At 35.8% G+C, this 13,420-nt stretch overlaps 2 protein-coding genes across 6 annotated transcripts; both read right to left on the reverse strand.

The window, feature by feature from the left end:
• Nucleotides 1-1,152: 1,152 nt before the first annotated feature.
• On the reverse strand, nt 1,153-5,918 carry LOC126873203 (carboxypeptidase B-like). Its single transcript, XM_050633834.1, has 8 exons — nt 5,751-5,918; nt 4,996-5,311; nt 4,488-4,790; nt 4,307-4,394; nt 2,211-2,356; nt 1,834-1,890; nt 1,660-1,744; nt 1,153-1,480 (listed from the first exon to the last, which is right to left on the reverse strand). The coding sequence occupies exons 1-8, from the start codon at nt 5,831-5,833 to the stop codon at nt 1,287-1,289; spliced, it is 1,272 nt and encodes a 423-aa protein (XP_050489791.1). The 5' UTR covers nt 5,834-5,918; the 3' UTR covers nt 1,153-1,286.
• A 2,537-nt stretch (nt 5,919-8,455) lies between these two features.
• LOC126873202 (cyclin-dependent kinase-like 2) lies at nt 8,456-12,801 on the reverse strand. Of its 5 annotated transcripts, XM_050633829.1 has the most exons (6): nt 12,693-12,801; nt 11,422-11,593; nt 10,878-11,072; nt 10,352-10,643; nt 9,893-10,268; nt 8,456-9,261 (listed from the first exon to the last, which is right to left on the reverse strand). In XM_050633829.1, the coding sequence occupies exons 2-6, from the start codon at nt 11,587-11,589 to the stop codon at nt 8,904-8,906; spliced, it is 1,389 nt and encodes a 462-aa protein (XP_050489786.1). In that variant the 5' UTR covers nt 11,590-11,593; nt 12,693-12,801; the 3' UTR covers nt 8,456-8,903. The 5 variants fall into 5 exon arrangements, with proteins under 5 accessions (XP_050489786.1, XP_050489787.1, XP_050489789.1 ...); XM_050633830.1 differs by lacking the exon at nt 12,693-12,801 and having other exon boundaries at nt 9,893-10,264; nt 10,348-10,643; nt 11,422-11,590; XM_050633832.1 differs by lacking the exon at nt 12,693-12,801 and having other exon boundaries at nt 11,386-11,553.
• Nucleotides 12,802-13,420: the final 619 nt, after the last annotated feature.

The following is a 13,420-nucleotide window of genomic DNA, read 5'->3' on the forward strand; positions in this document are numbered from 1 at the left end:
CACGAGATCATCGAAATACTTTTAGGTTGTGCATTCAATTTTTGCTTTAAATTATCAGACACAGGCTGCGACGATCATTGATACCTAACGACGATCTTCCACATCCCACTTGCGTCAAGAAGTAAAAACCGTGCTTCAACCAAGAAATAAGAGAAAGTAGATGACCTCTACGAAACAGTGTCCGACTTAACCGTGCCAATTACGACCTCAAGTGAAAGATAAGTTGATGTTCTTTCTAGCATCGTTAAAGGCGGACGGACCAGTCTCTGTCGCCTTTGCGACCGATTCGAAGAAACAAACGCCCTGGCCCGATGTACGCGACCAGCGGAGTGGCTCGTTATACAAAAATTTTACGACTCAGTGTCCTCAGTCCCTCTGAGACGAAATGAGCTCTCGTCTGTGCTCCAGTCGACGGATAATGAGTCTGTTGTTCCTCCAATTAGACCGAACGCGAAGCACAGCTAGGAAGGGCAGGAATAAGCGAAAAGGAGCTTGGGCACGATACTCGGCCGGCTCTACGTGCTAAGTGTTCCACTTCAGCCAGACCAAATCCTTGAGCTTCTCCTACCATTTCCGTTTCCCCGGGTACTCTCGCTTTCGCGCAATAGCCACCTAAAAACTCAGGAAAAACTAAAAGTGGTCGTCGTAGAAAAGGGTTGTATACCACAGCGAACAATAGCTATTTCGTTTCACGAATGAAAAGGCAGTCACGTGAATGCATGCCTGTTTTCGCCGGTGTACTTTTCATCTTTAAACGTAAACGTAAACATGCCGCGTCCCCTTTCGTCTCGGCCGTCCTTTCTCATGGACTTTTAACGCAATCAGAGATCAGTCGTGTTTTTGTGTCAACGAGAAACTACAAGGAGACCTTAATGATTAATTATTATGAAAACGCTGGGTACGCTTTGTACTTTCCTTGTTTAGATGATCTCTGAAAACTACTAGTTTTTTAAAGAAAATTTTAGTAAAAATTGATCTCTCATGCACCGTGATTAAGTCAAATCAACTATTTTAATTCATTTGATTTATTTACTTCATTAATACATTTAACTAATTTATTTATTTACTTGATTTATTTAATCAACTTATTTACCAATGTATTAAAATGGTTCGAAACAATTGACAAAACAAGGACGAACAATACAAAAACAATTTGATTTAATTTATTTGGTTTAATTTATTTCGAGGTTCTCAGTTGTTTTCCTTATAGAGAGTTGATGCAACAGAGTAAAGAACACTTTGTATTGTATACAACAAGCGTGATGATCTACGGTATTACGCGTTTGCTAATGCGAAACGTATTTCTTCGTGACATATTGATGAATCACTTTGATAGCCTCGAATGTCTCGATACCAACAGGTTTGATTTCTGATGCTGGCAACAGGAATCCATAATTTCCACCGGGTAATTCGTAAGTGTATGACAAGCTGATACCTGCTTTGCCCATAGCCCAATCATCGCTGCCTCCAGCAGCTGGATCTAATAATTTTGAAAGAAAAGTATAAAATAAATAAATTGTATAAGCAACGATAATACAGATAAGAAGAGTAGATAGTAGCTACTTGACTTGACGCGCTACTTGTAACAAAAATTTTATGGAAGATTATAGATTTCGATTTTTATCTTGCAAGTAAGATCAGTTCGAAAGACTTGCTTACACAGATGATTGGCAGAAGTTCCATAAGTGTATTGAGTTTTACGAGATTTGGCGATAGCTGTTGCACACTGGATAGCAAGCTTACGCTGGAAAAATCAAAATAAAGATATTCTTTATAACAAAACATCTAGAACTTCGTAGATGCGATTAACACCTATTAGAAAAATTTACTAACCAGTTCTGGTTCGTTAGAAGGTACCTTAGACGTCCAGCCCCAAGGGTATAAGATGTACTGGAAAAGTTATATTTCCAACATTTTATTACGTACAGCGTTGGTTTGATAATTCGCCCACTAATAGAAAATAACGCGCCGATTCCATTAAATTTTTAAGTATTCTAAATCACATTTACATATCCATAAAATTTCGAATGTGTAACTATTCCGCTGTATTTATATGATAAAAGTAATTTTTCGATTAGTAAAAGTTTACGGTATACGAATACGTGACCAGCAAACGAAATGAAAATATGCCGCTTTTCAATTTGTTTGAAATGTTCAAAAAATTAAATCAGTATTCCTTGATCCTATTTAATTAAAATTTGATCAGTTACCTGGCCATAGGAATGGAACGTAAGGTAGGCCTTGATCTGTCCTTTTCGTGCCAAAATAAAATCCCTCAAGTGTTGATTTTCCGGCTCGGAGAATGGTCTAGGCCCGGCGTAAGTATCGCTGCATGGGTTGTTGGATGCACCAGTTGCTACAAACAAATAATTATATTTTAATTAATAAAAATAACAAAATACGAAGGATAATTCTCCTTGTGTAGCTATCGTCTCTCTAATAATTAAAAAATATTATTTTTGAAAGGAATGTGCTTCACTTTGTATAATAAGGGAAACTAAAATTGCATCAAGTGAAAAATGAACAATCTTCCAAGGGATCAGCGGGTTGAAGGTAATCTAATGAACACATGTCGAATTTCCTCGCGAGATCTTTAATACGAGAAAATGGTGCCACGAATTTTTCGTAACAAGCAACTTTCAAATAGTAGGACAAATTAGAGGTATCTGAATTTAGAGACTTGCTGCTCCGCTATCACCTTTATCTCGTGTTATTTTTATTTGATAGGAATTTAGCAAATGAGAAAAATTAAAGCTGGAAATGACTCTCGAAATAATCTCGATGCTGCGAATTATTTCAATTAACAGGCAGAAATGTTTTCGGTAAAGTTAATGTGGAATATCAAGGTGTACCTAAATCATAGAAATGGTGTAAATGAATAAATGTTACACACGTCGCATTTCGTTTGGACGTATGCCGTTGGATAAATTAAATAAAATTTCCATACTTTTTCCTATACTTCCCCGTATAAGTGATAAGTCAAGAAGCAAAGAATTTCTAATTTATCCCAACTCTTGATACAAGTATTTCGTCGATGCAATTAAAATTCGCTTCCCCGATCAGTATAAATTCGAATAATCGTTAGAGTCAAAATTCCGAGAATGAATCAGCATCTCAAATTGATGAAAACATTTGTAGCCATTAAACCGTTTCTTTTCCTAAATGTTACATAAGATTGATATTCCGAATATCGAATATTTCGATAGAGCGTGAATGAAGAGGAGAGCACAACGAAATCCACGATCGACGTCCGAATTACGTCACCGAACAGCTCATACACTCCGTCAAAAGTCAGCTTATCAAACGAAAAGAGGTAGAGAAATAACGAGCAAGTTTTTATCGCGCCCGATCGTAACTTGTCTGGAGAACGACAGATAATTGCACTCCAAAGAAAAGTTAGAGAGCAATAGTTGAGTTAACCGTGACACAGTACATTTCTCGTAGTAGGAGGCATATACATATAAGAGAAAGATAAAGAGAGAAACGTATTAGCTAACAATTGCATGGCCCCATTCTTGTGAAGTTATTTGCCAGCTAGAAATTGTTTATACCGTCATTCAAACAAAATGTCGCTAATTAATTTGCGATATAGTATCTATTACCGTTCCGAAATACTGCGATAAAACATTCTGATCCTATTGCAAACATGTTTGCATAACGAATCGTATTTATTAGGTCGTCCGAAAAGTTTCTTTCATTTTATAAGAAAATAATGGATGCACAACATTTTCTGTTTTATATTATTTTATCGAATTACGTATGATCCATTTTGTTCTATCAAAATAAAGATCACAACGTTCGACAGATTAGGTTTCATGTTTGTGCAAAGATACATCGTTGTAAAAGACGTGTCTCTAAAAGAAAGACACTTTTCGGACAACTTAATATTAAAATCGTGGCCGTATGAATCTCGATTGAATTTGCACAGGTATAGAAAGTTCTTCTAGCAAATATTTCTCCTTTTCTCTTTTGCAGTAAATATTATAATTTTTTTATTGGGACTTTTTTCTCGATCAATCGGACGATGTTTGAATCGATATTGATAATACGCTATCTATAGTCTGGTCGCTTACACGTGCTACAATATCACTATCATTGAAATATTAATTAGCCTCGTTTATTGGAATTATCATTTGATAAAAGAGGAACGTGCAAACATTTAGGCAGATTTTTAATCGATTGACACGACGATTAATTGCTAATAATTAAATCTAATTATTAATAATTTGTTTCTTCATCGAGCACAAGGTTTCGTAAGACGTCTGCCTTAGATACATTGTATTGTAAGTAAAAAATGGAAACTTACCCATCCATTCCATGTCGTAATTTCGGTTCCCATCGACACCCTTGCAAGTCAATCCCGTGTTTGATCTTGTTTTTCTCCACAATCGGTTCTAAAGTACATTTTGTAAAATATGTACCGGTTAAAAGTTCTTCGAATGGTTTGATAGGATGGATAATTATTGTTATCAATGAAATGTCCTTACCGAGGATTTGCTGTGCGTAAATTCGTAGCCATCCGGATTCAAAACTGGTAAAACGTACCAATCGACATTCGTCAAAAGATTTTTGTGACTTGTCAATAGTAGATCTACCATGTAAAGAACTGTTGCTGGAGCGATCCATTCCCTAGCATGAATTCCGCCATCAATGAAAATAGCCGGTTTATTCTGCCCACCCGTCGACAACTTTAAAACTTTCATCGATCGCCCTTCGTAAGAATTACCTACGGTAATTAAGGAGGCTACATCGCCGTAAGTGTTCGTTAGATAGTTTAGATATTCGTTTACCTGTGAATAATTTAAACAATTATTATTTTATTATCGTTGCATGGCCCGTCCCTTCTTCCAAATAATTTCAATAATATGTATTCCATTAAAAAATAAGATCAAATTTTGATAGCTCCTAAACCTCGATTAGCAAAGATTTCTTTTCCAACTACGATCTAATTATATTTATAATCTGTAACTTTGTGGATTTTTTGAGCTTACGTACTTCTTTATAGTTAGGATAGTAAGTAAAAGATAAATTCCCGGAAGCATAGTTCTTGGTTAGTGCCATTAATTTACGCTCCATTCCTTGCGCAATGTATTCTTGCATGACCAGTCGTTGAACGTCGTCGATCAGAACCGTATAATTCATACGATGTTGCTTAAGGAGATTTTTGAACTCTTCGATTTTGTCCGCCGTCACAAAAACGTCCACGAGGTCATGACTACTTCTTAGAAAATCGAATCCAGGTGTGTCCACGTAATTTTTCAGCAACGAGAGTTGTTCGGCTGTCTCGTAGGAAATAGAGAGCGCCTGCATCCTATTAATTTTTTAAAGGTATAGTGCTTACATTTGATTTATAACTTTTTAGCGAAAACGAGATATCCGAGTAGTCGAAATACTCTTTATTATTCGAGATTAAATTAGAAATTCAGATATCCGAATCTTTTCTCTCGAAGTAGTCTGTTTCTCTTATACTTGAGTATAAAGCTCTTTCTACCAAGATTCTAAGTAAAGAAAGATGTTGTCTTAACAAGAAAGTTTGATCGAGAATGCACATCGAAATCAATTGTTTCATAAATCGTCCGTTTGAAGCCTACGAAATTTTAAGAGCACTTAAACGATAAAACATCCTCGCGTTCTTACATTTTTGCATGAACGACAAATTGCATAAAAAACGTATTATCGTTAATAATCATCGAATAAAAGTAGAAAAGAAAAAATACATATATACATATACGTATAAAAGTAAAACGTACCCATTCAAGGGAGGAAGAACTTCTTCGCCGACGGCTAGGACAGCCGCGACAAAAATTGTCGCAATTATAAAGAAGATACGCATGATGACTGCTTTCGATTGAAACTACTCGTCACTTCTCTTTTATATATCGCATCGTATCTACGCAAACCAATCAAGATTCATTTACGTGATACGAAATATATTGTTCGCTGCATTTAACAAGGCTTCTAGATTGGAAAAATGTTTGGAAATATGAAACCGTTACCAGAAGTAATAGAAAGTCAGATAAGATCAATCTGAGAAAGACAGACAAAATTATCTCAACAGATAACGTTAAAGATTTCATGTATTAAGACTTTAATTGTAGAATCAATGATTCGACAATTACTTTTTCATTTGAAAACACTCGATAATATTTATTTACGCTTTATTCAGTGATAAAGATCATGCATCATTAATATAATAAATCTCTTGTCTGATTAATTCTGTATATGGTGCAAAGGATCTGCGGAATTCAATTTTTCGATAAATAAATAGAATAATCGCGATGCTGCTTGCTATAAATTTAATTAGTTAATCCTTTTAAACGATCGATCGAAGTAATTGTTCAAGTAAAAGTCAAATATTACTCGAGTGAACACTCCGATCTAGCTAGTAGGTTTGTATAATGAATTTTCTAATCTTTCGTGCTATTGATTTGCATTCTACGTGCATATTTCAAAGTTCATACTTTTAAATATGTCCATGCACAAATTCTGATCCAAGTTTCGAACATAGTTTGCGAGAAATTTAATATTACTCCAGCTAATGCATCGATCTATTGAGTAGAATTCGTAAATCTCTATACAGGCATTTCGTAGGTTGAAAGAAACGTAAAAAAGAAAACTGAAAGCCTAATTGTGTGGACGCAATAACAAAAGTTGGCAAATTGATCCTTTTAATTAGTTTCTTTTGCTAATGAAAATTTGTTCAATTGATGGGAATATGGGAATCTCACTTTTATCATGCGTAGGTAAGGAAGGGAGTGAATTTCCAACATATGGGTTACCTTTGATACTTGAATTACACTGTACTTTTATTTTACGCGTGAAATTTATATGTATAAAAATTCTTCTATCCTTATCGCAGGCATTCAGTTTCGTTGATATTGGTTCTCAATATTCAAATCTTCACACGAGACTATAGATATATCTTAACTTAGGTTAAAGATCTTTGATACTTTTGGTAATTGCACATTAATATTATGTGTCATGTCACCCGCTGTGATGTCACCCACACTATGGTGGGGTCAAAAGTGGCGCTTTTCTCAGAAAGGAAAAATCGCAGTCTTCCAGTTTTTCTTCCAACAGTGAAACTGTAGAACAGCTAACTATCCTCCGATATTGATTTTGTATGTATTATAGAAATCAATATTCTGAATAATTTTTTCCTATACATATAAGTGGTGGACTCATCACTTAATTTCACTTCACAGTTAATTTTAACTATAGTTGTGCATCTGTGGTATGCGTCAGTATTGGCTACCGGCCGCTGGCCCCTTATTTTCTGCTTATAAACGAGAGTCAGGCGAGCTTAAAGATCTCGGGCATAATCTGCATATGCGAAGCTGTAAGAAGCGTTTGTCACAACTTATAATTCAATTAAAAGTGCATAGCATTAATATATTGGGCTTAGGTTTATGTTAGACTTTTCAATCCGGCTGTCGCAAGGCAGCTGGCAATGCTTGCATAAATTTATAACGAATTAATTATAAAAGTAGTAGGAGAATGAATAATTGATATTATTTTATGGAAACATTACGGATTGAGAGAGAAACTCCAAACTCAAACCCAATATATTTATAATAATTACGTTTAATTGAGTTATAACAGGCATTTTTTACAATCTTAGATACGCACGTTGTGCACGGGACCTTTAAGGTCGTCAGATCCTCGTTTATAAACAGAAGATAAGTGGCCGGTAATCAATACTGACATATGCGCTTCCACAATTTACACAGACTGCAGGCAGAATTTACCGTAGTGGTAACGGTAGTTCTCCGCAAATATTTTAGAAACTAAGCGTGTCCAGCACTTACATATGTGGAAAAATGTCGGCTAAAACGATACATTTCACAACATATCCAAAAATCATTGAAATCAGAGGGTAGGTAGCTTTTCTACAGTTTCACACATCATAGCAGTGAGGGACCCTTATGTCTTAGTTTTCCCGCAAGAAATTTTAAGCGGAAGAAATGTTTTTGGAAGCTGAGCGGAAGTTTGAAAAAGTTTGAAAAAGCTAACGAAAGACAGGTAATTTCTCTATCCCTCCTTGTCCTATATAGTTCATACGTCTGTTCTTGTCACACAGTATAGCCCTCTCTTTCTAACATCGCTCATATGTCTGTCCTTGTCGCACACAGTTGCTTTTCCTGCCTACGGATGTGCTGCCATCTATACAAAAACACTTGAAGTTTCCGTTTCTTCCCTACATGGTAAATGGCAGTATATGACTCGCCCGTAGACAAAATGTGCTATGTTGTGCAACAAAGACAAATTTATATCTTGTGTTCAGCGGAAAGCCAGTACTGTGCGACAGAGATAGAGAGAGAGAGAACAATAGGGGCGGTGTTAGAGAAAGAGAGAAAGGGAAACACTGTACAAGGATAGCCACGCTTATCGTTAAAGGAATGAGATTAATCATTCTAGGATCGCTGGACAAGCGGTTAAATGATTAAACACTTGATTAACTTTAATCGCACGTTTATTAAAATCTTTTTATAATGTATAAGTTACAAAAGTCTGAAAGTTCTACTAATATGATTTTCGTAATTCCTAATCCGAATTGATTAATATTAATTAATTTCGACTAATATTATTAATTGCGTGACATATTGATCTTCAATTTTTGTGGGCTTTATGTAGGCTTTGTGAGAAACAAATGTCATGGTAAAGAATTTTGTTCGTCGTGACCATTTTTTGTAGATCTGTGGAATCATTCTGTGATAGGCGAATCTCGTTTTGTGGAAAATGACAGTTACTTGTGGGAATTAATTTCGTTTGCGAAGCGTGACTAATTCTTGGGAATTCGTAGGAAAAATAAAAAATACTTTATACTCGTATTTTCTGAGATTTTTCTTAAAGGCAAACGAACTTATCACGCAACCTCGTGTGATTGTTAATTAATAAGATGATTAAGTAAATCGTCGAATAGATGCTTTTTTATTATTAATAAAATGATGAAACCGAGTTTTTCTTGTTTTTCTTTGACGACTATTTTCCCCCTTATCGTTGATACTAGTATAGCTACAAAATTGTTTGAAATCGGGAGAAGGTAAAGTATGGGTGTACTCGTTTGTAGAGACGAATCCATTTAGCTTACGAACGTAGGTTGCATTTGGTAAGACGGAAATAGGATCAAAGTGAGGAACTTTTTGTAAGCGATCTACGTGCAATAGCAATGGCGTTTGGTGTAATTGTGTCGTTTCGATCGTTTCAGTTGCAGTTCTATCGTTCGACTTTGTATCTTGCGAAACGACTTCCATGTGCCATCTACAAGAAAAAAGAATAGGTCCTTTTAAAATAGGACAAAAGAAAAGATATAAGGAAAGAAAAGGGAGAAAGTAAGGGGAAAAAAGGAAAACTAAAAAAGGGAATAAAAAGGAAGGAAAAGAGGAAAAGGAAAATGCTCTTCCTTTTATTGTTATCAAATAAAATATTCGATGCTTGTAAAAACAATGATTCAGCTAGCTGAATGTGGCTTAATCATACAAAAATGGAGGAATTAATTTTTTCTAAATTAAACTCGGAAAATTAAGAAAAATCAGTCGTCGAATATCTTGTGTTCACAAATATCCTAGGCAGCGAATTAGTCAGTTCGTTGAATGTTGGTTACTTTTGCTCTGAAAGTAAAATGTTTCAAAAAACCTAACTCAAAGAACGGAGAAGTATTAACTGCATACCAGGGTCAGGCATTTTTCATTTGAGACGAAAATAATGCGTAAAAAGTTCAAATAATTACTCCAAATAAACTGGCAAACTAATTTGTTTCAAAATAAGATAATTTGCAAATAAATTTCAGAATCTTATTTGAGGAATAAATTTTCTCCAAATAACTAATTTGCCAAATATTTAATTATTTCACATAACAGTAGAAAAATAAAATACATGTAATAAACTATACCTATGCAAAATATTTCTCGATGTCAGATTAAACATAGTCGACCTTCTTTTCTCTAATTTCTTAGTCGTCAGAGGATTCATAGCAGCTTCATCAGCGATAATATTTCTCAGTTGTTCGAGGAATTCGTCGACGAAGTTACTTTGCGTGAAGAGCGGGTGTTGCAAGAGCGCTACAGACGTGGCTCTTGTTTCGGGATCCATGCGAAGACATTGAGATAAGAAGTCGACCGTCATTGAATTCCAAGTGGGAAATAATTTACGAATCGAAACGACACTCGAATGAGTTGGTCCTACCAGCTCGTCCGTACTTGCGTGTCGCAACATTTGACTAGATCTGCCAGGACTGATTATCGTTTGATGCTTCGTACACAGTCTTCCTAAAAATTTCATTGTAATTACTTCGTCAACTGGTAAAACGAACGGATATCTATCAAAGTTATCATCGACGGTAAAAACTTACCCAAGACTTTGGTTATTCGATAGAGCTGATCTACGTCGCTTTCGCCAGGAAAGAGAGCATCTCCCGTAACCAACTCCGCGTAAACACAACCTACCGCCCAAACATCGACCGCTTTGCCATATCGTGCATCACCAACAAGAAGCTCCGGTGCTCGATACCACCTTGTTGCTACGTAATCTGTGCAGGACTCGTTGACACCATTTGTGAAACGTGCAAACCCGAAATCACAGAGTTTGATCACTCCGTTCGGAGATACGAGAATATTTTCAGGCTTGATATCACGATGCATTACCTAACAAGGATCAGTGTTCGAACTAAAAATCCTTTAATTTCGATTTAGTTGAATTACCACCTAAGTGATAAGTGTGTATTAGGGCATTTATACGAAATAAGATAAAGCTAAAAAAAGATCATTAGATATATATATTCCACGTGCTACAAAAATATCTTAACTAAATCGAAACTAAGCGATAGCAACAGGCGAACCTTGCCTTTGCACGCTGTACAATCTTTCTCGTCCACTTACATTTCTGCTATGACAGAAGCTCAAACCGCGAAGGATTTGATAAACATATCGCCTGGACACTTCCCAGCCTAGACCGTTTCCAATACGTTCCAGCTCATCCAACAAGGTGTGATCCAAATACTCGAAGACGAGATAGAATCGTTTCCTTTGGCGGAACACTTCGATCATATTTACTAGATTATCGTGACACAATTGCTGCAAATACATGCGCCATTCTCATTCTCGTCCTTACTGACTCTAACGGAAAGAAATTTAATTCGATGTCGACTGTTGATCAGTCTCAAATTCCTATTAATCGCAGTGTGAATTTCTTTTTAATACACGTCGAACTTATCATTTTTTTGTATGCTATATACATAATTTATATGTATATATTGTAACCAATGCAACCAAGTCCAATTTCCAAACTCACAAGACTAATAATAAGGTATGATTTATGATAGTGTTTGATAAGTAGAATCCAAAGATATTATTTTAAAAGTTGTGCGTATATACAGTTCATACGTACAATCTTAGACTTGGACGTCGATCGATATCAACATACTTTCAACATTCTGATTTCACGAAATGCCATTTCTCGCACTTGATGGTCCTCCTCGGTTTCCAAAAATCTCTTAATGGCGACGAACTGCCCACTTTCACGATGTCTGCATTTCATCACTACACCGTAGCTGCCTTCTCCTACGATTTCTAACATTTCGTATTTCTCCATTTTGCTTAAACAGATTTATATAACAAAGAAAAAATTTATACGTAAGGTATATAACAGGTTTCCTGTAACAAGGAGGTATGCATAGAAGGTAATAAAATAAATAACAAAGTAACTTCAGAAATAAAGTAATATACACGCGCTGCAGCACGCTGAATTATGATAATTATAGCGTTGAGAATATTTACATTGGTTATTTACACTTCTTAGCTTTTGGACGAATACAAGTTATATCCTCGTAAGAAACTATGATCGTAGAGCTGTCAATGTACACGATATACATATTTTACTGTTTATCACACCACTAACGACGCGAAGAGTCAAATAATCTCAAATATTCTTAAACGTAAAGTGCACAAAAATAGTACATGATCAAATTTGATTAATTATGAGGCAAATTGCTTAGCTTGACCCAAATATTCTACTAACACAGGTAACCCTATAAGACAGACGCGTTATATGGAAATTAACCCTCGTTAAAATTTGACATTCAGAGCAGTATGTTCAGAATAGTACGTACAAAATATCAAATACATGGTTCGACATTAAAACGACTCTGAGATACTTCAATCGTCTAACAAAGTACATAGGCACACTGCCGTTCAAAAGTATCCGCATACTTGCTTACTTTTGATAGGATGAAATTTAATAACAGAATCGCGAATAAAAATTATATGTCGATAAATAACGATTTCATTCTGTATTATTTCGTTCTTACAAAACGATAAAATTGATTATTGGAAAACTAATAGATACGCGTTGAAATACAGCCATTTATAAAATTTAACAGTTATGAAACAGTCAATGAAATTTTCAAAAAAACATTTCGCAATGGTTCATTACTTTCACTCTCTAAGATACGGATCGGATAAGGAAGTTTCATCTAAAATAATAATGAAATTATATTTAAAAAGTGTTAATAATTACCACAGACAAATAGACACATTTATGGATCACATATTGAATTTCGATACAAAGCAAGCAAATAACTGAAATTAACTATTTCTTAATTCTAAAAAGAGATGATAAGTATTGATTTTAGTTATTACTTTCTCGTTAATCTACGAAACGGCTAAAGTGTTCGAATACTTCTAAGCTGTACTTACTTGCTCACACGCGAGCGTAATCCAAATCCTAGTTCGATAAAAAAACGTCCTATTTATCCAATTTCCATTTCCTTGCAAGATATTCGCAATTATGAGAAAAGTATATGAGCGGTCAAAGTGGAGAAATGAACTTTTAATCGGTGTTTAAAAACACCAACGAGTTTCGACTTGCTCGCCATCGGACTGGTTGGAAGCGACACGCTGGAACCGGGAATCTTTGCTAAGTAAAGATCTTCGAGGCAAAGTCCGAGAAATACTCGTACTCGTGGTGGCAAGCTGCTAGATAGATAGCCAGCACTGAAATAGCTGCACCACATGGCGGGGGTCTCTTTAATGCTGGTTAGATCCATGTGTATGCGTTTTTACGTATACGCTGCTCGCGGAACATTGTCGATGTTCAGACTAGAGGCAGACCCTCCGTGGACGAACATAGTCGCCGACTGCGGAAGTACGCTTTTCGTGAAATCGCCTCCTAGAAGTAGCTTTTTCAATACTCACCGCGGCCTCATTTATCCTCGACTTATCATCCGCAAAAATTCAATAATTTCCGGCTAATCGATTGAGACAGAAAAAGAAACATAGGAAAGGAGTAGCGTCATCAACATCATCGTCAACCATCGGCATCCACCATCAGCATCCACCATCGGCATCCACCATCGGCATCTGCCATCGCCACTATCGACAACGAGCAACGATAACGAATGTCGAAGCACAGATAGTGAGATAAA

Source organism: Bombus huntii, chromosome 14, assembly GCF_024542735.1.
Source record: "Bombus huntii isolate Logan2020A chromosome 14, iyBomHunt1.1, whole genome shotgun sequence".
NCBI lineage: Eukaryota > Metazoa > Arthropoda > Insecta > Hymenoptera > Apidae > Bombus > Bombus huntii.

Bases quoted from the DNA above. Each gene is read 5' to 3' on its own strand.
- LOC126873202 (XM_050633829.1), bottom strand. From the start codon at position 11,589: ATGGAGAAATACGAAATGTTAGAAATCGTAGGAGAAGGCAGCTACGGT. The intron at 10,644-10,877 runs GTAAGTGGACGA...GATCCTTGTTAG, and splicing joins GCTTCTGTCATAGCAGAAAT to GTAATGCATCGTGATATCAA. The intron at 9,262-9,892 runs GTATAGTTTATT...TTTTTCTTGTAG, and splicing joins TCGAGAAATATTTTGCATAG to ATGGCACATGGAAGTCGTTT.
- LOC126873203 (XM_050633834.1), bottom strand. From the start codon at position 5,833: ATGCGTATCTTCTTTATAATTGCGACAATTTTTGTCGCGGCTGTCCTA. The intron at 5,312-5,750 runs GTACGTTTTACT...AAAAATTAATAG, and splicing joins GTTCTTCCTCCCTTGAATGG to GATGCAGGCGCTCTCTATTT. The intron at 4,791-4,995 runs GTACGTAAGCTC...AATTATTCACAG, and splicing joins ACTATCCTAACTATAAAGAA to GTAAACGAATATCTAAACTA.